The sequence below is a fragment of the Panthera uncia genome, chromosome E3 (genome assembly GCF_023721935.1).
Source record: "Panthera uncia isolate 11264 chromosome E3, Puncia_PCG_1.0, whole genome shotgun sequence".
NCBI lineage: Eukaryota > Metazoa > Chordata > Mammalia > Carnivora > Felidae > Panthera > Panthera uncia.
Window position 1 is genome coordinate 17,982,057 of NC_064815.1, and position 24,029 is coordinate 18,006,085.

The window sequence follows — 24,029 nt, forward strand, 5'->3', positions numbered from 1 at the left end:
TTAAAAAAATAAAATTATAAAATTAAAAATAAAGACAAATGAAATTATTCCTGGTACACATGCCATGCAGATTTTCCTTTTCAAATTACTTTTGATATGGGTTCCAGAAGTTCCTTTGTAGGTTTGATACTTTTTACTACAGAAGAAATTGAGGACTGTGCCCTAGGCTTTCCCACAAACTCCTACTAATTTAAGCCCTTTTGGTTCAACACCCTTCATCCACCCCATTGGAAGGTCAGTGTGACTCTGGAGTAAGACAAAGGGAAGTCCATCACTCATTCATTCATTAATTCTACAACTATTTACTAAGCACCTACAGTTTTCCAGGCACTGTTCTGGATACATTAGTGTGCAAAACAGATGAAGCAATTTGGTAACAAAACTAATATTTAATAATGATAATTTTATTTATCTTATTCTTCACAATAAAAGGTTGATGTGAGGATTGCATTTTGCAGATGAGCAAATAGGAACAGAAATGTCCAAAGCTATGCCCAGGGCTATACAGAAGGTAGCAAAGCCAGAAAGCCAGGTCACCTGGTCATAGTTCCTGCTCTTAACTTTTATGCTTCAGCAAACATGGTTAAAGCACTGCATAATATGTACTGAGCATGTGGCAGACTTGAGAGAGGAAGATGAAGAAGATCCAGTCCCTGAATCACAGAACTCCAATCAACATATTTCTTTCTTTTTTAAAAAAAATTTTAATGTTTGTTTGTTTATTTATTTATTTATTTATTTATAGAGCATGAGCAGGGAAGGGGCAGAGAGAGAGGGAGACAGAATCCAAAGGAGGCTTTGCGCTGTCAGCATAAAGCCAGATGTAGGGCTTGAACCCATGAATCATACCTCGAGCTGAAGTCGGATGCTCGAGCAACTGAGCCACCCAGACACCCCCTGATCAACATATTTCTTCTTCTTTTTTTTAATGTTTGTTTATTTTTGAGAGAGACAGAGACAGAATGCAAGTGGGTTAGGGGCAGAGAGAGAGGGAGACACCGAATCAGAAGCAGGCTCCAGGCTCCGAGCTGTCAGCCCAGAGCCTGACACGGGGCTCAAACTCACGAGCCATGGGATCATGACCTGAGCCGAAGTTGGACGCTCAACCGACTGAGCCACCCAGGTGCCCCAACATATTTCTTAAAAACATCTTTGTGGGGGCACCTGGATGGCTCAATCGGTTGAGCTACTATGATTTGTTGTCTATAGACACCATATTGAGAAAAATGCTAAATGCCAATTGGAGGTTAGTAAAAAAAAAAAAAAAAAAGTAATATTTTTCTGTCCAAATTTGTTATTCCCTGGATGCTATTTTCAAACCCCTAGTGGGGACTCCAGGTTAAAAACTAGGTCTAGACAATCTTATCCACGTTATGCCTTCAGCTCCCGGATGTGTATGTCCAGCCATGACCCTCTCAAGTTCCACGTGTGTCTCTTAATCATCTCCTGTCCAATTTTGTCAAGCAGATGCATCACACAAGATTGGAGACAGCAACCATTTGTGGGAAGTTCAGATATTCTGGCCAGCATAGTATCTCAAGCTTTTGGTCTGTCACAAGTAGCTCTTATGGAGGTTATAACATCCCTAGTATAATTTACATCAATGGCATGAGGTGACAGCACTGGAATTTATTTCTACCAGAAAAGGTCTCTGTGGTGTCATTGGACCTTTGGACTGCTATGTGTTATTGGCTAGGAAGCATCCAGGCTTGATTTTGACTCTATCAGAAATGTGGTAACTGCCTATCACATTTTTTTTTCTGCTTAAACTAAAGTGGATTATGTCATCTGCAACAAAGAACTCCCAATTTATATCACTGTCATTACAGGATGGTCTATATATCAAAATATTATAAGTCATCTAAGTACCTATCCATAGGAAATCTGGTCATCTTTATTATATGGCAAGGTGTCTCAATCTCAGCACTATTGGCATCTTGGGCCTTGTTGTGGGGGAACTACTCTGCATATTGTAGGGATATTTAGCAGCATTCCTGGCCTCTACCCATATTTTTAAAGTGTTTTACTTTTTTTCTCCCCCCCCATTTTTTAACAGTTAATTTACATATTTTGAGAAAGAGAGAGAAAGAGCATGCATGTGCGCATGCTAGAGAGAGAGCAGGGAAGGGTCAGAGAGAGAGGGAGAGAGGGAGAGAGAATCCCAAGCACTCCGGCTCAAACTCACAAACTGTGAGCTCATGACCTGAGCCAAAATCAAGAGTTGCTTAACTAACTGAGCCACCCAGGTGCCCCTCTATCTATTTATTTACTTATAGGGGCGCCTGGGTGGCTCAGTCGGTTAAGCTGCCGACTTCGGCTCAGGTCATGATCTCGCCGTTGGTGAGTTCCAGCCCCGCGTCGGGCTCTGTGCTGATAGCTCAGAGCCTGGAGCCTGTTTCAGATTCTGTGTCTCCCTCTCTCTGACCCTCCCCTGTTCATGCTCTGTCTCTCTCTGTCTCAAAAATAAATAAATGTTAAAAAAAATTATTTATTTACTTATAGAGCATGTGGGGGCTGGGGGGAGTGCAGAAGGAGAGAGAGAGAATCCCAAATAGGCTCCTCCCCGTCAGCTCAGAGCCCCACACCGGCTGGATCCCACCAACCATGAGATCACAACCTGAGCTGAAATCAAGAGTTAGATGCTTAACAGACTGAGCCACCCAGGCGCCCCTGTCTTGTTTTATTTAATACTTTAAAATTTACTTCTTTAGGCAAGGCTGCTTAAAATTCAAGTTGCAAGTTATTTTGAATTTCACTTTTTGTCCTTGTACTCACAGGGAGTGAACAGGCTTCAGAGCACTGCAAAGTGTTCATTTAACCAACTAAAGCAGTGTTTTGTGGCTACGAAGACCTCTACTCCAATCAGGTTAAACCTTTAGCCACTCTATAATCTGTATTGCACTTGGTCTTAGTTTCCTTTCTTGTCTATAAAATGGAGACACCTGGGGCGCCTGGGTGGCGCAGTCGGTTAAGCGTCCGACTTCAGCCAGGTCACGATCTCGCGGTCTGTGAGTTCGAGCCCCGCGTCAGGCTCTCTGGGCTGATGGCTCGGAGCCTGGAGCCTGTTTCCGATTCTGTGTCTCCCTCTCTCTGACCCTCCCCCGTTCATGCTCTGTCTCTCTCTGTCCCAAAAATGAAAAACGTTAAAAAAAAAAAAAAATTAAAAAAAAAAATAAAAATAAAATGGAGACACCTTTACCTTCTTCATAAGATTGTGATGGAAAAGCAGTTGATTACACTTTTTTTTTTAAGATTTTATTTTTAAATAATCTGTACACCAGTATGGGGCTGGAACTCACAACCCTAAGATCAAGAGTGGCAGGCTTCACCAACTGAGCCAGCCAGGCGCCCCTGATTGTACATTTTGAAACCACTTAAGCTCTATCTAAATATCAGTTATTACTGGATATTCACATTGGTTCCTTGCTAGGGCTTCAAGAAAATAAAAAGCTCCGTATCAGTAGAAGGCTGGGAGACCGGAAACTAATCCCAACGCTCTCTGAGGTCCAGAGGGCCTGGGCTTTCTGGTCCTACCGCTAGTCAAGGGCAAAACCCTGAGGGTTTGGTGGGGTACCAGTGCTGGACCAGATTAGGACAACTCTATTCCTTCTTTCAGGTCAGCCGTCACAATCCACAAATCCTGGCAAGGACTAAGGAAATGCGACCCCGAAAGACGATGAAATCGAGATACAGGAAGGGAGAGGTTCGGTGTGTGTTTCGGGGGAGGAATGTTTGAGCCAGAGAAGGTTAGCGCCGGAGTTACCAAGCTCCTGGGGCAGTGGATGGGCAATAGAGCGCAAGAGCTTGCCATCCTGAGTGAAAGTGGGGCCCAGTGAAATGGGCCAGCCAGAAGAATTTCGGTTCCCGCCCCACGACTCCCGGCTACGACTACAGTTGCGTCCGCAGTCGCCCTAGGCCCCTTGCCCCGCCCCCAGAGGGTAATCAGACCGTATCATTATACCTTTATAGGGGTGAAGGTGGATAGTGGGCTAGTTCCACAGGGCGAGTCGAAGTGCTTTGCCAGAAAAAATAGGATTAGATACGTTATTTGCAAGTTTCTTAGTTAATATGCCTCTTCTCTGTCTGTTCGGGCTCTTTATACTCCCTGAAGACTGGTAGGAATCCGGCCACGCTCCCCCCTTTCTTTCCAGCATTTGGTACATTCCTCCGCGGTACGTAGGCGGGGAGGACTACATAAGCCTCGACGCAGGAGGCGGGGCTGCTCAGTCCTCGAGGCGTCGGTGCTCTGTGGTGTTGGAATCCTGTTGCTTGTTGGCCTGTGCGCGCGTGCGCGGACATGGCCTCAAACGGTATGTAAGGGCGGGAGGCGGCGGTGGCGCGCCGGCGTGGGGCTTCGTTCCCTCCAGTTGGGCTTTTGTTTTTCGGTGGGACCCGGGCGGCGATCGCATGTAGGGTCTTCTCGCACCACTGTGGCGGGAAGCAGCGAGGGGGGTGGAAGGGGGAGGCCGATGTCGCCATTTTGTTTCGCTCCTCTGGCGCCTTGCGCGGGGCAGGGGATTTTCCCTTCGTAGTCCCTTTACTTGAGGTGAGATTTGAGAGGGACGTTTTTTGGTGATTTGAAACGTGAGACACGGATGGAAATGCTCGGTCCTCGAAGCTTTTTTTCCTCTCATTCCCAGCCCCGAGCTCGGCCCCGCTTTGTCGCAGTGCTGCATCCGGGCATTCGGTGCGCGCACGCGCTCTGCTGGCCCCTCCCCCCTTTTTCGCGGCGCGAACCCCCTCCCTCCTCGTGTTAGCCCTGCTTTTTGTCGCGATACCCTCCGCTGGAGACTCCGCGGCGCGCGTCCGGTGTGGGCCTCGCCCCCGGGGTCCCTTGGGAAGGGGCGGGACCGCCTGGTTCCCGCCTCGGTTGCCACGCGGCCGGGGGCGGAGGCTGGGGATCGGGGCAGTGCGCCCGCTTAACGGTTTGGGGGAAGGCCTGGGGGAGGGGGTCGTCTAACGGACTTGGGACCTGGCCGAGGGTTTTCCCGCCTAAATTTCCGCTTTCTATGGTGGGAACCAAAGGAATGACTGCTTGAGGCCACACCCTCTCCCGGTCCTTTACCCTTTTCCTGCGGGGGAAGCGGCCTCGTTTCCTGCACTGAGGAGATGAGTTGATCTGCGCGTTCGGTTGGCGATTTAAAAGCGCTTTCGCTGTCTTTGGTTTTCGAGTCTCCTCACAGCCCCGAGGAAAGCAAGGTAGATGAAAAAACCGAGTCGGAGCCACGGGACTGGGGACTTGGGTACCCAGATTGGGCTCCCAGGGAGAACTCTGATGATCTCTGTCATTTGGGGTCAAAGCGTTCTCTTGGTTACCTGGTTTTTTCCTCTAAGAGCCAACTTTGCCATTCTCCAAAATTGGGCAAAGGGTGAAGCTTGGCCTTGGTCGAGAGAGTGGGGAGGCCCATCCTGATCATTGCTGTCTCCCGCTTGCGTTAAAACCTGTCCCACTTAGGTAGATCTGTGACTTTAGTTTGACTACTGGTGATCCCTTCCTCTTAGAGTGGGTATGAAAAGAAAACGTGTGTAGGTTTGTGCAGTTCCTGGCATCAATTGAATTTGCAGGAAATTGTAGTCTTCCACCAAGGTTCTAGTTTATTCCAGTAGTCAAGACTTAGTGGTGTCTGTAAAAATTTGTTTTTCCCCCCTTTCTTTTCTTTATTGTAAGTAAACTTGATTATGACCTGCCACCTTGTCCTTCCGCTCAACTAGTGTTTCATGAGGGAATTTCTGCTTTTTTCTAAACATAGTTGATATTATCTGGAGGTCCTAGGGCTTGAGTTAAGAGATTTAATTCCTTTCCACTCGTGTAGGGATGGCTGAGGTATTGTAACTATATTTTTCTTTTGCAGACTATACCCAACAAGCAACCCAAAGGTGAGTGTCATTTCAGGGCTTTCAGGAATTTGTACAGGGGCAGGGGAGGCTAAGGTATCTTTTCCTGATTGCAGTGTTTTTCTTTTTCTCCAGCTATGGGGCGTACCCCACCCAGCCTGGGCAGGGCTATTCCCAGCAGAGCAATCAGCCCTATGGACAGCAGAGTTACAGTGGTTATGGCCAGTCAGACACTTCAGGCTATGGCCAGAGCAGCTATGGTTCTTCTTATGGACAGACCCAGAACAGTGAGTCTCTTTGAGTGGGTTACCCTGCCTCTTCCTGCTCTTCCTGAATGTTGCTTTTCTTAAACTTAAGCGGTGCTCTAATGTTGGAATTGTCATATGTTTTTTTCCCTTAACCAGTCTGTAACCCTGAAAACATTTTGGAGTCCGAATCTTTTCTTCTTTCTTTTCTGTTTTTCTTTCTTGGAGTCTGAATCTTTATTTATTCAGAGTCCAGTCTTTTCAAACAAATACTAGTTTGTAATTCTGGTTTCTTTTTTTGACTTATTTTTCTGTTCATGGTCTACTTTTCCCTGTTTTCCCTCAGCACGACAGTGAAATGTGGGGGCGAGGATTTCCTAAAGGGAGAAAGTTTTAAGCTTTTTATACAGGGAGAAAATATTAAAAACACTGTTAATGAATAGGGATCTCTTGGGTTGTGGGTTGTGATTAGTAGTGGTCCTGGAAACTGGCTTTGGGGTAGGTGGGATGAGATTGGAACTCTGAAGCTGGTAGAAGTTAGAGTTATAAGCCTTAGGGTAGAAGGGGAAGGGCATCTTTGATTTAAAAGATTTGCAAGCAGCTTCTAAGAGGCTGACTTTTCAGGTATGGGTAGCATTAAGTGGTACATAATGATTCTTCAACCTATTACCTGTCTTTTTTCTCATAGTATTTGTGACTTCCTTTCTTTTCCTTGTTAGCAGGCTATGGCACTCAGTCAGCTCCCCAAGGATATGGCTCAACTGGTGGCTATGGCAGTAGCCAGAGTTCTCAGTCATCTTATGGGCAACAGTCCTCTTATCCTGGCTATGGCCAGCAGCCAGCTCCTAGCAGCACCTCGGGAAGGTAAGGTGTTTGGGGAGGGGGAAGCCTGGAATATGGTTAGGTGTGAATTGATAAGAATTCATTTCTCCCTAGGAGCAACTAGGAGTAATGTTGGGGGAAGGAGACTTTGTAACGGGGGTGGGTACAGGGAATGGAATGTGCCAAAAATGAAGTTTTGGACATACTGGCATTATGATTCTGTTTTTTTCTTTCTCCTTAGTTACGGTGGTAGTTCTCAGAGCAGCAGCTATGGGCAGCCCCAAAGTGGGGGCTATGGCCAGCAGTCTGGCTATGGTGGACAGCAGCAAGGCTATGGACAGCAGCAAAGCTCCTATAATCCCCCTCAAGGCTATGGACAGCAGAACCAGTACAACAGTAGCACTGGAGGTGGTGGTGGAGGGGGTGGTGGAGGTGAGGTGTCTTCAGTTTTGTCTCATGCCTGTTTTCTGTAGAGACTTCTGTTCTGCTGTTTGGCCCCTTATCCTAAAAGGTTCTTAACATTTTGTTTTCTTGTTCCTTAGCTGTCTTTTTATTTCTGTCGTCTAAGTGTTGGCACTGTTTTTTCCCACTTCAGTTTTTTCTTTAAAAAATTCTTTCACTTCTGACAGGTAACTATGGCCAAGATCAGTCCTCCATGAGTGGAGGCGGCGGCGGCGGTTATGGCGGTCAGGACCAGAGTGGTGGTGGCGGTGGCTACGGGGGAGGCCAGCAGGACCGTGGGGGCCGCGGCCGGGGCGGTGGCGGTGGTTACAACCGCAGCAGTGGTGGCTATGAACCCAGAGGTCGTGGAGGTGGCCGTGGAGGCAGAGGCGGCATGGGGTAGGTGTTCTTGTGAGCCAGGGAGTAACCTCTCTTGGGGACTGTGGAGGATTGCATGAATATCCCTTGAAGCCCAGTTCCTTAGTGCATGATTAGTTTTATTCTAGGGATTTGTGAGGGCTTGGAGTTGGGGACGTTGATGGTTTCTTCGTACATCCCCATTTTTTGGTGAGAATTTGGGAGGCTGAACTCTCACCCACACCTTTGAATAGAGATTTGAGTACTGACGTTTTATTTTCAAAGAAAAAGGAAAAAATATGTGGGTGTATATGGATTGGAGTCATTGATATCCTAGGCAAGAAACATGCAAGTAAAGTCTTCTTTGCAAGGGAAACCGATGATCCCACTCCTGGTAGTAGGGAAACTTGTTAAATGTATTCCCATGTGTCCTCTAAAGGAGTTGTTAATGCTTAACCTGATGACTTTAGCTTCCAGGAATTGGCTACTCTTCCCGCATTTTGTAGTTATTTGAATCCATGCGCTTGATGGCAGTAATTTGACTGGCAGTAATGATTCTGTGTGTGACTTGGTTCATGGAGCTGTCTGAAGTGTGCAGACCTTTTGGACAAAATACGCTTGACAGTGGTATCCCATCTATTTGCTCCACTGTCCCCCTCCTCCTGCTACTTGTCCAGCTGGACCTTCTCTTTCTTCCCCTTCCCGCTGTAGTTGAAGTATAAAACCTTAGATTTGATGTTAAAGCATTGGTCAAATCTGTTGGTAAATATGTTTGAAGGACCTTCCTCTGTCTCCCTTTGAAAAGGGGAGGAATGTCAGTGTGTTAACTCCTTTTTTGGAAAAGTAGGGTTTTTAAATGAGAGTTTGCGTGTGGTAAGTATTCAGAGGTGGGTGGGGGCAATCTCAAAAACCTTACAAAAATAAGGAAAACTCTGTTGTGTGCGTGTGTTTAATGCAAAACTTTGAAAAGAAAAACAACTGTTATGTGACTGTTAACTTGCTCTGCATTTTATGTGCCACAGGTATGAAAGGTGACATTGCAAAATACTCCGCTCTTCTCGCAGTGTAGAAGGGGTGACCCCGGGGGTGGGGGGAGATCAAAAAGAGCTCAGTAGTTAGGATAGGGCTTAGCGAAGTTTGTCTTGCTTTAAGGGGAAATTGCCTTTGGTTTTGACTTTTTATGGAATGGGGTTGGGTCTGCTTGCTGCTTTCAAAGCAAAAACCACAAAAATGTGTTCAGGGCTACCCCAGCCTGGTGTGAAATGTCTTCTGGGTGAATTGGGGGGTAGGGTTTTTAAACGAACTACTGGGTTGTCAACCACTCGCGACAAGAGGAAAAAACATCTGCTACATCGGAAGAACGACCAAGGAAAATGGGTCATTTTTTTTTTTCCAGAGGAAATAGATACATAACCTTTTAAAGCAAAATCCTTAAAAACTGTGTCTGAGAAATTGCACACGAGTGTGTGACATGCTCAAAGGTCAGACAAGGGGTGGTCAGGAAGGGGAATGGATTTTAGTAGCCACTTGTATCTTTTTCCCAAAACACCAACTCACGTTTGGGGAATGTTAAACAAAATCAAAAAACGCCCTTTTGTAGCCGTTGGAAGCTTCATGTCCTTTCTTCTAACTTGTCTTCTCCAGCGGAAGTGACCGTGGTGGCTTCAATAAATTTGGTGGTAAGTGAACAGAGTTTCCAAAATTCCCAAATCCCAGCAATGCTTTGTCTGATTGTTCATTTGCAGATGTCTTAGCGTGTTTTAAATGTCAAAGGTATTGGAAGTGTCCAGAACCACCTCCAGAAAGGGGTGGGGTAGAATGCCACCTGCTGCCAGATGGGTGCTAACTTGGAGGCAGGCGGGGTAAGACTCAGCAGTCATCTGGTGCCAAATTGGTTTGACCCAGGTTAATAAGAGGTGTTTAGTAGGCCTCTGACAGGACTGTTTCCACACCTGGCACTTAGTGACCACCGTTACGTGAAACTGGAGAGTGTGTGCTGGAACACGTGGTGCCAACTTGGCTTTAGGATCCTTTTGATCAGTGTGTCCAAGGCTAGTGTGTGTGTGTGTAACAATCTCCAAATGTTTTAATTCTGGAAGGGGGATGTGAAATATTGCCCTGCCCTGAAGATGGTGAAGTTGGTATATGTTTATATATTAAATACTGAATGGTGTCAATGCATTTCTACATATATGTACTTAAACTCAAATCAGATGAGCAAATAGAAACTAGCTCTGGGAAGGAAGGTGTGGACTACTACAAGAAAGGTTGGGAGCATGTGTGGCTCATGGGAAATAACCAGGTCTTAACAGCACAAACTGAATTCATGGAAAAATGGCAAATTTGAGAAGTCTCCCAGTAAGCTGGAAGGAACTTTTCTGGTTTGGTTAACTAACAAAAGGTTTCTTGATTTGTCTCAACATTTAAAGCCAAAGGCTTGGGTTCATGATTTAGGTGTCATTGAGTGTGGGTACAATATTTATATATGGTGAATTCAGATAAACTTTGGTCAAAGATGGTCTCTGGAAAAAAAATAGAGGCTGCATTATGGAAATAAGATTTCTGGTCTGTTCCCTGGGACATGCTTTAAAAATACAATAGCTGTTATGTATGCTTTTTATCTTCATGTGGTTGGGGAAACAACATGGTTTTAAGAATGGTTTTCTAAAGATGAAATTAAAAATTGTTCCACAAGGGATAAGTGTCTTTGGTGTTAAAGTTTGGAGAAACTGGATGAATGCATATCACATTGCTGGTGGTGAGCCCATTTCTCTCTGGTGTGAGAGAACAGGGCCAAGCTATGAGTTGGTTTTGTTAACTGCAATGGGTCTCATTCCTGGCCCCCCCCCAGTCTGTGCTGAGGACATTTCCCAGCCTGAGCTGGGGGAGGCAGAATTTTCTGAAGTGTGGAGTTGTCCCTGTGGGGACTCAAGTTACATACAGATCTTATGTATGTGTGTCTTCCCCAGCCCTGTCTAGGGTTTTCTCTGGGTAGGTAACCCAGGACAGGGTTTGGATGAGGCTGGGAGCACTTAACCTGATAATTTTGCAAGAGTTTGGATTGGTGTTAATTTTGTTCCTTGTCTGTCTCTCCCTGTTGACTAACAGCCTCTCTTTCCTTGTTTGTTTTTTTTTTTTTTTCATGTCACTTAAGGCCCTCGGGACCAAGGATCACGTCATGACTCTGGTGAGTCCAGTTGGCATGAAAGAGTGGCTAATGTGGTGTCAGAACTTTTATTGGTTGTTCTTTGATACTTAAAGGAGTCTGAAAAAGGTCAGGGGTAGAGAAGAAGGAAAATGAAGGGAATTTAGGCATAGTTGTAGTTAGCAGTTATCTGTAAATAAATGAGCATATATCAGAAATACCTTCATGAGTGGTTTAATTCCCCAGCAATTTAGTAGGTCTGGGGGGAGCCTGATAATCTGCATTTCCAATAAGTCTGAGGAGATGGTGATGCATCTGTGTGTAGATCATACTCTGGTACTGCTGATTTAAAGCAGTGGTTTTTACATATGTGGATCATGACTAAATTAGTAAATGAAAAAGACCCATAAAGGGAAGGATTTAGTCTCTGTTGGCTGTGTGTTGGATTGTAGTGTAAAAAAGCTTTCTTACTTTGAAAATGGACAAACACTGTATACTTTGTGATCTTGGGCAGTAAACTCCTGAGCCCTGGTTTCTTTAATGCCTATTAACAGGTTTCAAAGGATAGTTGTAAAACTAAATTTGTGAAATGGCTAGCATATAGGCACTCAAATACTAGAAGGGAGGTAGACTTCTGTCTTTTGTCTGACCTTAAGTCAGATTGGTTTCTTTGGGATTTTTTTTCTTGGAAAGCTTAATAACAAGTATTAAAGTTGGGTTAAGAGTCACTGTCACCTTTTTTTTTTTTTTTTTAAACCTTTGCTGGTGTTCTCCATATTCACATTTCTTTTTTTGTTCAAGCAGAACAGGATAATTCAGACAACAACACCATCTTCGTGCAAGGCTTGGGCGAAAATGTTACAATTGAGTCTGTGGCTGATTACTTCAAGCAGATTGGTATTATTAAGGTACTGTGGAGCATAGTAGTGCTGTCTTTTCTGTCAGTGTTGGAAGTTTTTGGATTTCACACATTAGTAAAAATAAAAGTCTTAATGGTTGCCAGCTCAATTTTTTGAGGAAAAAACATTAGCTGTTGCCATTTTCTGAAAGAATACATCTTCACGCAGAAAGGCACAATTGAAAAAAGAGGGGGAGTGTCCTAAACTTTTGAATTTGCAGTTTATGATCTTTCAGTATTGAAGTGAGACATAATTGTAGTCAGTGACTTTAATTCAATTTACATGAGATAGGAAATTGTAACTGGGAAGAGAGGAGCTGAAATATGGTTCTGATCAGCCTCAGATTCTTGAAGAAAGGTGGAAGGTGGGTAATGCTGTCTTGTAAGATGTTATCTCATGTTGCTTTTTTCAGACAAATAAGAAAACAGGACAGCCCATGATTAATCTGTACACAGACAGAGAAACAGGCAAGCTGAAGGGAGAGGCAACGGTATCCTTTGATGACCCACCTTCTGCTAAAGCAGCTATTGACTGGTTTGATGGTATGTATGAGGAGGCTGGTGGAGTGTGTGGGATAGGACAGCTAGCCTTGGGAGATAAGTTACATTTTAATGTTTCCTTTTACATCTTCAATGCTGTTTTTTTTTCTTGTAATGTTTATTCGTTTTTGAGAGGGTGAGTGGGGGGACAGGTACAGAGAAGGGGACAGAAGATCTGAAGCTGGTTCTGTGCTGATAGCAAGCAGTGAGCCCAGTGTGGGGCTTGAACTAATAATGAACCTTGAGATCATGACCTGAGCTGAAGTTGGATGCTCAACCGACTGAGCCACCCACGTGCCCCATGTCTTCAATGCTTTTTACCTGGTGCTTTAGCATATATACAGTTGACTCTTCAACATTCTGGGGATTTAGGACTGCTGACCTCTTGTGCAATTACAAATATACGTATAACTTTACTTCCCCAAAACTTAATTATCAGTTGCCTACTGTTGACTGGAAGCCTTACTGATAAGTTGATAAACACCTATTTTGTACATTATATGTTACTAAGACAAGTGTAAAGAGAAGATACATTCAATGTACTGTACTGTGTTTATTGAAGAAATACATGTATAAGTGGGTCTGTGCAGTTCTGACCCATGTTCAAGGGTAAACTGTAGTCTTTGGCTTCTATCACATCTGATGATAAACCTTTGTTAGGAAGGTGTAGAATCTTTTGATTGTACCACGCTTGCTTTTGGATTCATAGGTCTTAATAAAAAGTCTCATTGTAAACCTTTATTTCTTCAGGTAAAGAATTCTCCGGGAATCCCATTAAGGTATCATTTGCTACTCGGCGAGCAGACTTCAATCGGGGTGGTGGCAATGGTCGTGGAGGCCGAGGGCGAGGAGGTGAGGAGCTACTCCCTGCTGGTGGTATAAAGAGATGGGTAGAGTGGAGAGGATGGTAAGGGCTTGCATAGGAAAAGAAGGTTAGGTTAATGAAATTTGGAAGGGGAGCAGACTCCTACTTTTATCTACACTAGGACCCATGGGCCGTGGAGGCTATGGAGGTGGTGGTAGTGGTGGCGGTGGCCGGGGAGGATTCCCCAGTGGAGGTGGTGGTGGCGGTGGACAGCAGCGAGCTGGTGACTGGAAGTGTCCTAATCCGTGAGTGAAACTTTTTTCCTCAGTCCTGTTAAATGTGTGTCTTTTGATACTATGGCAGAGTTGGATATTTTCTGGACAGATGTCAAGGGTACAGTGATGGGGACAGAATTTGGTTGAGAGCTTACCTAATTAAGGTTGTTATAGTGGGAAAGATACTGCACTGGATTTAGTAATCTGTACTTTTTCTTCCTGGTTCTGTTCCTGAGAAGACTTTTTGCTTTTCTGAGGCCTCTGTTTCCTCGCTGTATCTCTAAAGTCACTAGAATCTTTTCCTAATTCTTGGGTCTTGTTTACTCCCACTTTTCCAAACTAATTGTTTGTCTTTTTCTCAGTATATGTGAGAACATGAACTTCTCTTGGAGGAATGAATGCAACCAGTGTAAGGCCCCTAAACCAGATGGCCCAGGAGGAGGACCAGGAGGCTCTCATATGGGTAAGAAGGGGCAGAACTGGTAATAAGGAGTTGGGATCACAGGGCCCTTAATTTTAAGCAGGGAGGTTAGAGGGAAGGTAGGGATTTGGGGGTGTATGATCTATTCTATTTCTCTTGTCCTAGGGGGTAACTATGGAGACGATCGTCGTGGTGGCAGAGGAGGCTATGATCGGGGCGGCTACCGAGGCCGAGGCGGGGACCGTGGGGGCTTCCGAGGGGGCCGGGGTGGTGGGGACAGAGGTGGCTTTGGCCCTGGCAAGATGGACTCCAGGTAAGACTCTTAAATAAAAGTAATTGAAGGGAGGTCATATGATAGGAAGGTTTCATTTTGAGAGCTAGATTGGAAAGCTGAGATTATAACCATAGTGGGGGAATGGAAGGAGAGCAGGAGGGTTATATTATCTTGGAGAACTAATCTATAGACTACATTTATTTATACTCTATACTTGTAGAGAAGAGACCTTTCTTGGTGGTAGGTAGCAGGGGCAGATAGGATTTGGGGGGTTGGATGGGTGGAGAGGTTGGTAATTCAGACCTAATGGATACTCTTTCTTGCAGGGGTGAGCACAGACAGGATCGCAGGGAGAGGCCGTATTAGCGTGGCTCCTGAGGTTCTGCAACAGCTTTTCTTCTTGTACCCAGTGTTACCCTCATTATTTTGTAACCTTCCAACTCCTGATCACTCATGGGTTTTTTGTGTCGGACTATGTAATTGTAACCATACCTCTGGTTCCCATTAAAAACCATCATTTTAGTTAAAATTTTTTCCTTCCTCCTCTTCACTCTACTGGAGGATTGATACCTGCCTGGGTCAAGAATGTGGGGAGTTTTTCTCTTTCAGATCGTCCTGCTTAGCAGGAACTGGAATAATCTGTTCCTGTTTAGCAGGAACTGGAATAAAGTGTGTGCTACTTAGTCCAGGGGAGAAAAAGTTAAGTGGCATCCTTGAAAGTAGAGATTCAAACTTTTCTGTCATGGCAAAAGTTGGATGTATAAATGGGATAAGCGAAACTTGTGATGTCATGACTGTGGCCCCAAAATATGCCCCACTATGTGGGGGTTTTTCTTTTACCACCTTATACCACATTTATTTATGTGTTGGTCTTGGTTTACTGTTCTATCCGTTTTACCCTTTTTAAGGACTTTTGGCTCTGTTGACACTTTTCTAAGGTGGGCTCAAACAAATTAGATTGGTTTTGGGGGCAGTATTCAAAGTAACCATGATGGAGAGCACATAGCCAGCCAAATTGGGTCTTTTGTAGGAAGGAGTGTGTACCTGCTTATGTCAGAGCTTCTGTGGCCTCACTCACTCTATAGGCAGATGATGACGTGCATGGGGTTATGTGGCTCTCAGAATCAGAACATGGTAGAGCCAAGATTGAGGCCTAGTTCTTGGAACTTCATTTTCATTTCTTAGCATTTTCATTCTGAAATCCTTGTTCTCAAGGGGATAAACTAAAGCTTTTTGTTTGCTTAGGTCTTAGGAGGATGCTAAATTTGAGGGAAGAGGGAAGGTTGGCTGGGAAAGGAAGGTAGAAGTAGCTCCTTATTATATTTTCAAGGTGAGTGGGGCCTCCCCCACCCTAGTTTTCCTGAAGGTGGGGCTTGGGTAGATAGGAGACAGGGTGTCACTTTTGTATCCTGCCTGCACTTAGAGGGCTGAGGTCTTGGGTATTTTGAGATTTTAGGCTTGAACCTTAATGACTGGTGGTGGAAAGCCCTCCCTTTTCCAGGGGGTGTGTTGGAGATAGGAAAGGAGTAGGGGCAATGAGTTGAAACCTCAGGTAGTTCTCAACTTTACCGTATGCATTTCCTGACCCCTCAAACCCTTTGTTTTCTGGGTTTTTTTTTGAAAAACTTTTTTTTTTTTTTTAATTTTTTTAATGTTTATTTATTTTTGAGACAGCATGAACCAGGGGAGGGGCAGAGAGAGAGGGAGACACAGAATCTGAAACGGGCTCCAGGCTCTGAGCTGTCAGCACAGAGTCCGACGTGGGGCTCGAACTCGTGGACTGTGAGATCATGACCTGAGCCGAAGTCGGCTGCTTAACCGACTGAGCCACCCAGGTGCCCCTTGAAAAATTTTTTTTTTTTTTAATTTTTTTTTTTTAACATTTATTTATTTTTGAGACAGAGAGAGTCAGAGCATGAATAGGGGAGGGGCAGAGAGAGAGGGAGACACAGAATCTGAAACAGGCTCCAGGCTCTGAGCGGTCAGCACAGAGCCTGATGCGGGGCTCGAACCCACGGACCGTGAGATCATGACCTGAGCCGAAGTCGGACACTTAACCGACCGAGCCACCCAGGCGCCCCTTGAAAAACTTTTTAATGTTTACTTTTGAGAGAGACAGAGTGTGAGTGGGGGGAGGGGCAGAGAGAGTCAGAGACAGACACAGAATCTGAAGTAGGCTCCAGGCTCTGAGCTGTCAGCCCAGAACCTGACACGGGGCTCGAACTCCCCAACCGCTAGATTGTGACCTGAGCCGAAGTGGTACACTTAACTTGGGCCACCCAGGTGCCTCTCCATTTTTTTCAACTCTCAAATGGGAGTTTAGAAAACTTGCCTGTACCTGCCAATGAGTTGGTGAGTATGAATTTTAGTTAATATAGGACAGAAAATCACAGCCAGTAGAAAAAGGTATATTGCTGTCAGAAACATAGATTGTGGAGTTCCAGGGACTCTTAGTTTGGAAGTGTTTTCCTCTTTGTTGAGAGTTGTCGAGTATGCTTAAGGCCTTCTCTATAGACGGTTGCTTCACCAAATTTCCAAGACGGAAGTGGTGGCCTTGGAAGTAATAAATAATTGCTTTACTCTCCCTACTGAGTGGGGGGTGCTCAGTAACTAAGAGTAGGTTGAGATTGGCTGAGGTTCTCCCAGGCAATCCTTTGGTTTGACTATGGAACTTGGTACATGTGAGAATCCTTCATTTAGAGCCAAGGATGTGGTAGTTCTCTTTGGTGTGATTGGGCTGCCTTTATTATTTCTTTGATCTGTTTTTTGAATCTGCTTAAGTGATTGATTTGAATAGTCTTATTCCAAAGGAAAAAAAAAAAAGACTGATTCATGTTTATAAAAAGTTTGTTTCTGCTTCAACTACTAGGGTTCTGGTGTTAGGGTTCAGTTGTGGTTCCTTGATCCTGCTGCAAGGAGTGAAGGAGGTTGGAGTTTTTTGTGAACTTGATTACTGACTGGGTCTGCTAGTATTACTATCTTATATCCTTTATTAGTATTTTTTAAAAATGCTACATGGGGCACCTGGGTGGCTCAGTTGGTTAAGCTTCTGACTAAAGCTCACGTCATGATCTCATGGTTTGTGAGTTTGAACCCTGCATCGGGCTTTGTGCTGACAGCTCAGAGCCTAGAGAGCCTGCTTCGGATTCTGTGTCTCCGTCTCTCTTTGCCCCTTCCGTGTTCACGCGCTCTCAAAAATAAACATTCAAGTTTCATTTCATTTGTTTTTGTGAGAGAGGTCGGAGAGGGGCAGAAAGAGGGAGACAGAGGGGATCCGATGGGGGGCTGGAGCTTATGAACCGCGAGATCAGGACCTGAGTCGAAGTTGGAAGCTTAAACCGACAGAGCCACCCAGGTTTTCTATCCCTTGAAGGGCTTTAGCGATTGGCATTGCTCTTAAAGGAAATAGGGTCCCAGGTGTCTCAGATGTCTGGTTAGTAGGTAGATCCAATTTGGAGGCTTTCCCAGGACAATGGATGAAGATGGAAATAGAATGTTGGTTCTGAACATCTTGTTCTTTTTTTCAGCTTATTTTGAGAGAAAGTATGTGGGGGTAGGGTCAAGGGCAGAGAGAGGAGAGAGAACTCCAAGCAGGCTCTGCAGTGTCCCGTGGGGCTCAGAGAGCCACAAACTGAGATCATGACCTGAGCTGAAATCAAGGGTCTGGTGCTAAACCGACTGAGCCACCCAGCTGCCCCCTGAGCAGCTTGTTCTGATTGCAAGTGCATTGGTGAGAAGATGAGACCGGGGTTTTGGAATTTGGACCTTCTGTTCTTTGCTGCATTCCCTTGTAAAAGTATGGCCAGCAATAGCTAGTCATGTTTCTCTGGTGAGGATTTTAGGCTAGTCCTTTTTTTTTCTCCTAAAGAATACATACTGAAGTATTGAAAACAATCTGCTGTCTGGAAGCATTAGGTGTCTGGCAGTTTTTGGATTGAGATTGGGGCAGGCTAACTAGGAAGGAAGGGAGAAGGGTAGGTGGTGAGTGCGGAAAGGTGTGCTGCAGATCTGTTTGCTGCCTTTTGATTTAGTTCTGTGTTAGTCTTCTGAGGTATTTTTTGCCATCATATGCTGCATCTGTCCAGGTTTGAGTACCTTTGGTATGGGGTGAAGTCATTGATGGGTAGGTAGACCGGGAATTAAGGTCTAGGGTGCAACCCTATGAGACAACACATTACATCTTTATGCATGTTTCTTCCCAGCCCACTCCATTCTGTTGTTTGTTGATCATCCATCATGGGTTTTGTCACCAGATCTCACTTCCACACTAGTCTGCAAGGGAGGCTAGACTCCAGTGTGAGCTGTGGGGTCTTATCTGCAACCATTCCTGCCCCAGTTTTCCAGAACTCAAATTGTTTCCTACCTTGGAGCCCTCAGTACTTAGCCTTTTTCCTTTCATCTTTATTATTAAAATTTTTTTTTAATGTTTATTTTGAGAGAGGGGAAGAGAGAATCTGCTGTCTGTGCAGAGCCAGATGCAGGGCTCCATCTCACGAATGTGGAGATCATGACAACTGAAATCATGAGTCAGACGTTTAACTGAGCCAGCCAGGTGCCCCCGCTCGTCTTTAGTTTTTATTTTGAAATACTTAAAATTTAAAAAAAATGTTTATCTATTTTTGAGAGGGGGGGGAGGGGCAGAGAGAGGGAGACACAGAATCTGAAGCAGGCTCCAGGCTCCAAGCTGTCAGCACAGAGCCTGACGTGAGGCTTGAACTCAAACTGTGAGATCATGACCTGAACCGAAGTTGGATGCTTAACCAACTGAACCACCCAGGCGCCCCTTATCTTGAAATACTTTTAGACTTAGAATTACTTATTAAGTTTATTAAAATCGTCTGTTTTACCTTTCCATGAAATAACAATCTTTATGGTACTGACACATAAGAGCTGAAGAAGTAATGTCAAGCGGATCTTGCCAGCACATTTGACTTTAGGGCTTGGCTTGTTGAAATTATTGGGCCCGTAATCCCATGGTGTTAGTAGTTAGAAAAGCTTGTGGATGCTGTTCAATCTAAAATCCTGGTGTTGGGGCTCCTGGGTGGCTCAGTTGGTTGAGCATCTGACTTCGGCTCAGATTATAATTTTATAGCTTGTAAATTCGAGCCCCGCGTTGGGCTCTGTGCTGGCAGCTCGGAGCCTGGAGCCTGCTTTGGATTCTGTGTCTCCCTCTCTTTCTCTGCCCCTAACCCACTTGCTTTCTGTCTCTCTCAAAAATGAATAAACATTAAAAAATATATTTTTTTAAAATCCTGGTATTGAGGCAGGAATAAGTGAGGAAAATATTTGCCTCATGAGCAGGAGTTTGGGTCTGGAAATCAGGCACCTTGCTGATGGATAGTGCTCTCTCAGCTCTTTGGACAATGGCTTTAGTCCTAAATCTTGGGGCTGTAGTGCCAGAGAGAAGGGTTCCTTTAACAGAACAATTGAGCCACTAGTGTGAGGAGTGCAGACAAGAGTGGAGTTGGGACTGCTGGATTAAGAATTTGGGATTTCCTGTGCTGTAGTGGGAACCAAATTAGATGGCTAAGTAGAGAACCCCCCCCAAGGAGGGTGAGTGGGATGGGCATGGGAAGAATAAACATTGAGGGGAGCAGGAGCCAAGCCTTCCAGGTAGCGTCCTGCACACACACCTCAGGGTGGCAGTGTTACACCGTTGTACGCATTCCCTGTAGCTTTTCATCAGTGTCCTGCAGGCTCTGTAGGGAGTGGGGACTTGTCTGTTAGATCTAGACTGACAGGGCTTTTATAACTATTTTTTTTCCAGAGTTTGAGAGAAAACTGGCCTACCCTGTTTACTGTCTCCGAGTGAAAAAGCACATCCAGGGGGAGGCCTCTGCAAACCTCAGACTGAGATGGTGGAGCCAGTTCCTCTACAGCAGTGTCTTAAGTTGAACCCATTGAATCATTTGGGGATTTTGTTTGCATGTGGATTCTGATTGTGTAGGTCCAAGTGGGGCATGGATTCTCTGGCAATGTTGATGTTGCTGGTTCAACTGCACACTCAGATCTATACCCTATAAAAACTTTTGCAGAGATTCCTTTTATGCTAGTTCACTGCACTTTCCACCTGTGAAGAGGAACTTGACATTGTGTGTAAAACATTCTACATAAATGGTGTTAGCTAGGAACTAAGCTAAATGTCATTCATAGAAGGTTGAGTCCAGCTTACAGAATTTTATTACAATTTTTATTTTATTTTGAAAAATTTTATGCTTTTTAGCTATTTAGTTTTGAGAGCATGAGTGAGCGAGGGGCAGAAGGAGAATCCTATGAGAGGGAGAGGGAGAAAGTGTGGAGCCATAAGTGGGGTGTGAGATCATGACCGGAACCGAAGTTGGATGCTTAACTGACTGAGCCACCCAGGCGCCCCTGTTCTTATTTTAAAACAACTATCCTGGGGATGGAATAACAGTCACGGTACTAGGTAGGGGTATATTCAGATCTGCAAGGGTGTAATACTGTGTTTCTTGTTTTCCTTTAAGCTTTTTTTTTTTTTTTTAATGTTTTTATTATTTTTATTTTTGAAAGTGCACGAGATAGGGAGACCCAGAATCAAGCTGGTTCCAGGCTCTGAGCTGTCAGAACAGAGCCCGACATGGGGCTTGAACCCACCGACCATGAGATCATGACCTGGGCTAAAGTCAGACCCTTAACCGATTGAGCCACCCAGGTGCTCCTAAGATCTTTTAAATAATCTACACCCAGTGTGGGGTTTGAACTTAAAAGTCCTGAGATCGAGATTCACGTGTTCTGCCAACTGAGCCAGCTAGGCGTCTCTGTTCTTTTTTCAGTCTTGGGATGCTTGGAGATTAAAGCAAAAGTTGATTGTTTCCGGTGCTATTTATGTTAAGTCATTGGGTAGCTTAGGAACAAAAACATCCTTTTTTAATTTTTAAAAATGTTTTATTTTTGGGAGAGCATGATCGAGGGAGGGGGGGAGAGGGAGACCCAGAATCTGAAGCACAGAGCTGAAATTGGATGCTTAACCGACTGAGCCACTCCAGGAACCAAAACACTCCAGTGGAGATATTTGCTAATGCTAATTTGTACTAACTGTGGGCCAGTTACTGTTCCATTCCTATATCCCTATTTGAGAGATGGGGATGCTGAGGCACAAACCGGCCTAAAGTCTCATAACTTGATATGAAGTGGAGCAGGGGTTTGAGTTTATGTCCTTTGGCTGTAGAACTTGTGTCTTTGACTACTATGTTGTACCGTGCTTAAAGACTTCAGGCAGGGGGTGCCTTGGGTGCCTCAGTTGGTTAGGTGGCAGATTCTTGATCTCGGCCTAGGTCATGACCTCGTGGTTTACAAGTTCGAGCCCCAAACTGAGCTGTACCTGAGACCATGGAGTCTGCTTGGGATTCTGTCTCCCTCTCTGCCATTCCCCACCTCAAAAGTAAGTATTAAAAGCATTAAAAAACAAGACTTAAGGCAGGATTCAGTTCTCCCATGCTTCTCCCTGGCACCCCAAGGGGAAAAAAAGCTCTGGAGAAATTTTGACTTCAGGAGCAGTTTCTTAGAACCATTTCTTTTGTCTCAGGCTTGCAGTTTTTTTTCTTTTTACTATTTGAGTAGAGAGCAAGTGTGGGGGAGGGGAGGGAGAGAATCCCAAGCAGACTCAAGTCCACACACAACCCCACACAGGGCTCAAACTCAAACCGTGAGGTTATGACCTGAGCTGGAAACCAAAAGTTGGTCACTTAACTGAACCACCTAGGCACCCCTGTGCTAGTTTTTGTAACTTGTTTTTAAGGATCTCTGTTGTGCAAGCAAATGCTACCTATGCTCCCATCTGCTGAGACTCCTTAGGTTCATGTGGAGTTTTAGAACAAACCCTCTAGAGATAAGCTACCATTTATTACTTCCTGTATGCAAGGCACTTGTTGGAAAGGTGTCTTTTTTATGGGGGGGTAAGTCTAATGGGAGGATCTTCTGTAAGAACAAACTAACATGGTTTGCTTTACCATACTGACATGGAAGAGCTACTGGAACGCAGACAAAGGCATGCCTGTGGGCATGCTAGGACAGGTAGAAGTTTCAAGGTGTTCTAGTTAAGGGACCAGCGTGTTCTGGGGATTGGGGTGAGCAAATAAGTATTTTTGGGATCATGGGATATGTGAAAGGGAGATAGAGATTGGATGGAGTCTTGAAGGGCCAGGCTGGAAGAGTTTAGGTGTCCTAATGTTAGAAGTGAAGCCATTGTCTCCATGATCAGTTTTAATCATTCCAGCCCTTGAAGGTAGACTAGAGGTAGAGAGCCTGTCGCAGGTGAGATGTTAGGCATAAGCCAGGTGGCAGCAGTGAGGTTGAGAAAGAAGGCGGTTGGATGGATGTAAGTTAGTCTTGGATGTTAGTCTTTTTTTTTTTTTTTTTTTAACGTAGTCTCCATGCCCAACATAGGGCTTGAACTCATTACCTTGAGATCAAGAGTCGCATGCTCCAATGACTGAGCCAGCCTTGCACACCTGGGTGTTAGTCTTGGAAGAGCTAGTAGCATCAAGCAAGACTAAATCTGGACTTTTATGGAACATGCTAGGATTTCTTGTTTTTTTACGCTGATACCACCTTATGTCAAGATCCAGGGATGGTGAAAGGAAGACCACTTCAGTTTGAACATGGTGAGGTCCTTGCAGAACATAAGTGAACACATCTCAGGGTTGAGTATGGAATGGGGACCATTAACATTTATTGTATGGGGTAGCTGGCTTAAGAATGATGAGCCCACAGGAAACAGTGTTAGGGCTGATTGCTGCTTTGGGAAAACTCTGCCCTTCTGGAGTCCCAAGTAGCATTAGGAACAGTCAGTCCCATGTGACTGGGTGGCCCTGACAGAGGCCACATCTTAGCTTGGTAGCTTCTTATAGCCAACTACGTACTTGCTTTCTCTTGTTGCTCTGGTGATCCAGTAGATCAGGATAGGGACATGTTAATACAGACTGTTCAGGATATTGTGCACACACCTCTGAGGGAGTTCTTGTGTCCTCTAGGTGAGGGTATTCAGAGTGAAGTCTGCACAGCTTTTCATTGTGAACTCGTGTATCATTGTGAGTGGTACAGAAGCAGCCACATTGTACCCGCATATCTGGATCCTGTGTCTGATGATCTAACCCCTAAGAATGGGATACTGGGCTGGTGTGCCAGCCTGTTGTTGTGCTTAACCTCCCCCATCTTGTCTCAAAGCCAGAATTTGGGTGCAATGTGTACTTAGGGTGTAGTTCTAGGATCCTGGTTCCCTGACAGCCTTTGAAGAAGGCTCCTTAAGTGCGGTTTCCTAGAGAAAAATATATGTTCCTCTGTAGGCAAAAATTCAATGAAGAGAAGAAATGGCTATTAGAACTCCCTTCCAAAGTCTTGCTTTTGTGGTTGGCATGTTTTCTGGGCAAAGTGTAATCTTTAACCCCTTCCTCCAAGGTGGTGAGGGAACAGGGGGCAATTAAGCCTGCTGAAGGCCGTGCCAGTCCCAGAAGGAACCCTAGAATTATGCTTGATTTCTTGTGCTCTTCTGTTGTTGTTTTTTTTTTTTTTTTTTAATGTTTATTTTTGAGAGAGAGTGCCTGAGTGTGTGTGTGCAGGGGAGGGGCAGACAGAAGGAGACAGAATCCTAAGCAGGCTTCATGCAGTCAGTGCAGAGTAACATGGGGCTCAAAACTCATGAACTGTAAGATCGTTACCTGAGCCAAAATCAAGAGTTAGATGCTTAACTGAGTCACCCAGGTGCCCCATTCTATCCTGTTTAGAGGATACTCTGTCTCTGCCCTTGTAAAGTGCTCTAATTTTACAGTATTTTTTTCCCAAAGGAAAACATGAAAGAAGCTATTGTAGGCTAGTCTGCTGATAAATGTCTCTGACAAGGCCAACCCGTTTCAGTTCCAGACCCTTTGTACACACCTCTCTTAACTTTTAGACCTTGGCCGCAGGGCTAACTATGACCTCAAGGACAGACTCTGAAGAGCACTGGAGGAGCT

General features: G+C 44.9%; 1 protein-coding gene and 1 long non-coding RNA gene across 4 annotated transcripts; both read left to right on the plus strand.

Annotated features, from left to right (window-relative positions):
* Positions 1 to 4,202: 4,202 nt before the first annotated feature.
* FUS (FUS RNA binding protein) lies at positions 4,203 to 14,587 on the plus strand. 3 transcript variants are annotated; one of them, XM_049638692.1, is made up of 15 exons: positions 4,203 to 4,310; positions 5,853 to 5,877; positions 5,971 to 6,122; positions 6,800 to 6,944; positions 7,144 to 7,334; positions 7,532 to 7,742; positions 9,345 to 9,379; positions 10,855 to 10,887; positions 11,650 to 11,753; positions 12,157 to 12,286; positions 13,034 to 13,135; positions 13,270 to 13,393; positions 13,726 to 13,826; positions 13,950 to 14,097; positions 14,385 to 14,587. In XM_049638692.1, exons 1-15 carry the CDS (start codon positions 4,298 to 4,300, stop codon positions 14,422 to 14,424), a joined length of 1,554 nt encoding a protein of 517 aa, XP_049494649.1. In that variant the 5' UTR covers positions 4,203 to 4,297; the 3' UTR covers positions 14,425 to 14,587. The 3 variants fall into 3 exon arrangements, with proteins under 3 accessions (XP_049494649.1, XP_049494651.1, XP_049494650.1); XM_049638694.1 differs by having other exon boundaries at positions 7,144 to 7,310; XM_049638693.1 differs by having other exon boundaries at positions 6,803 to 6,944.
* Positions 14,588 to 15,737: 1,150 nt separating this feature from the next.
* LOC125928122 (uncharacterized) lies at positions 15,738 to 22,439 on the plus strand. Its single transcript, XR_007459563.1, has 2 exons — positions 15,738 to 15,893; positions 16,133 to 22,439. It is a non-coding gene; the product is annotated as an uncharacterized LOC125928122 (long non-coding RNA).
* Positions 22,440 to 24,029: the final 1,590 nt, after the last annotated feature.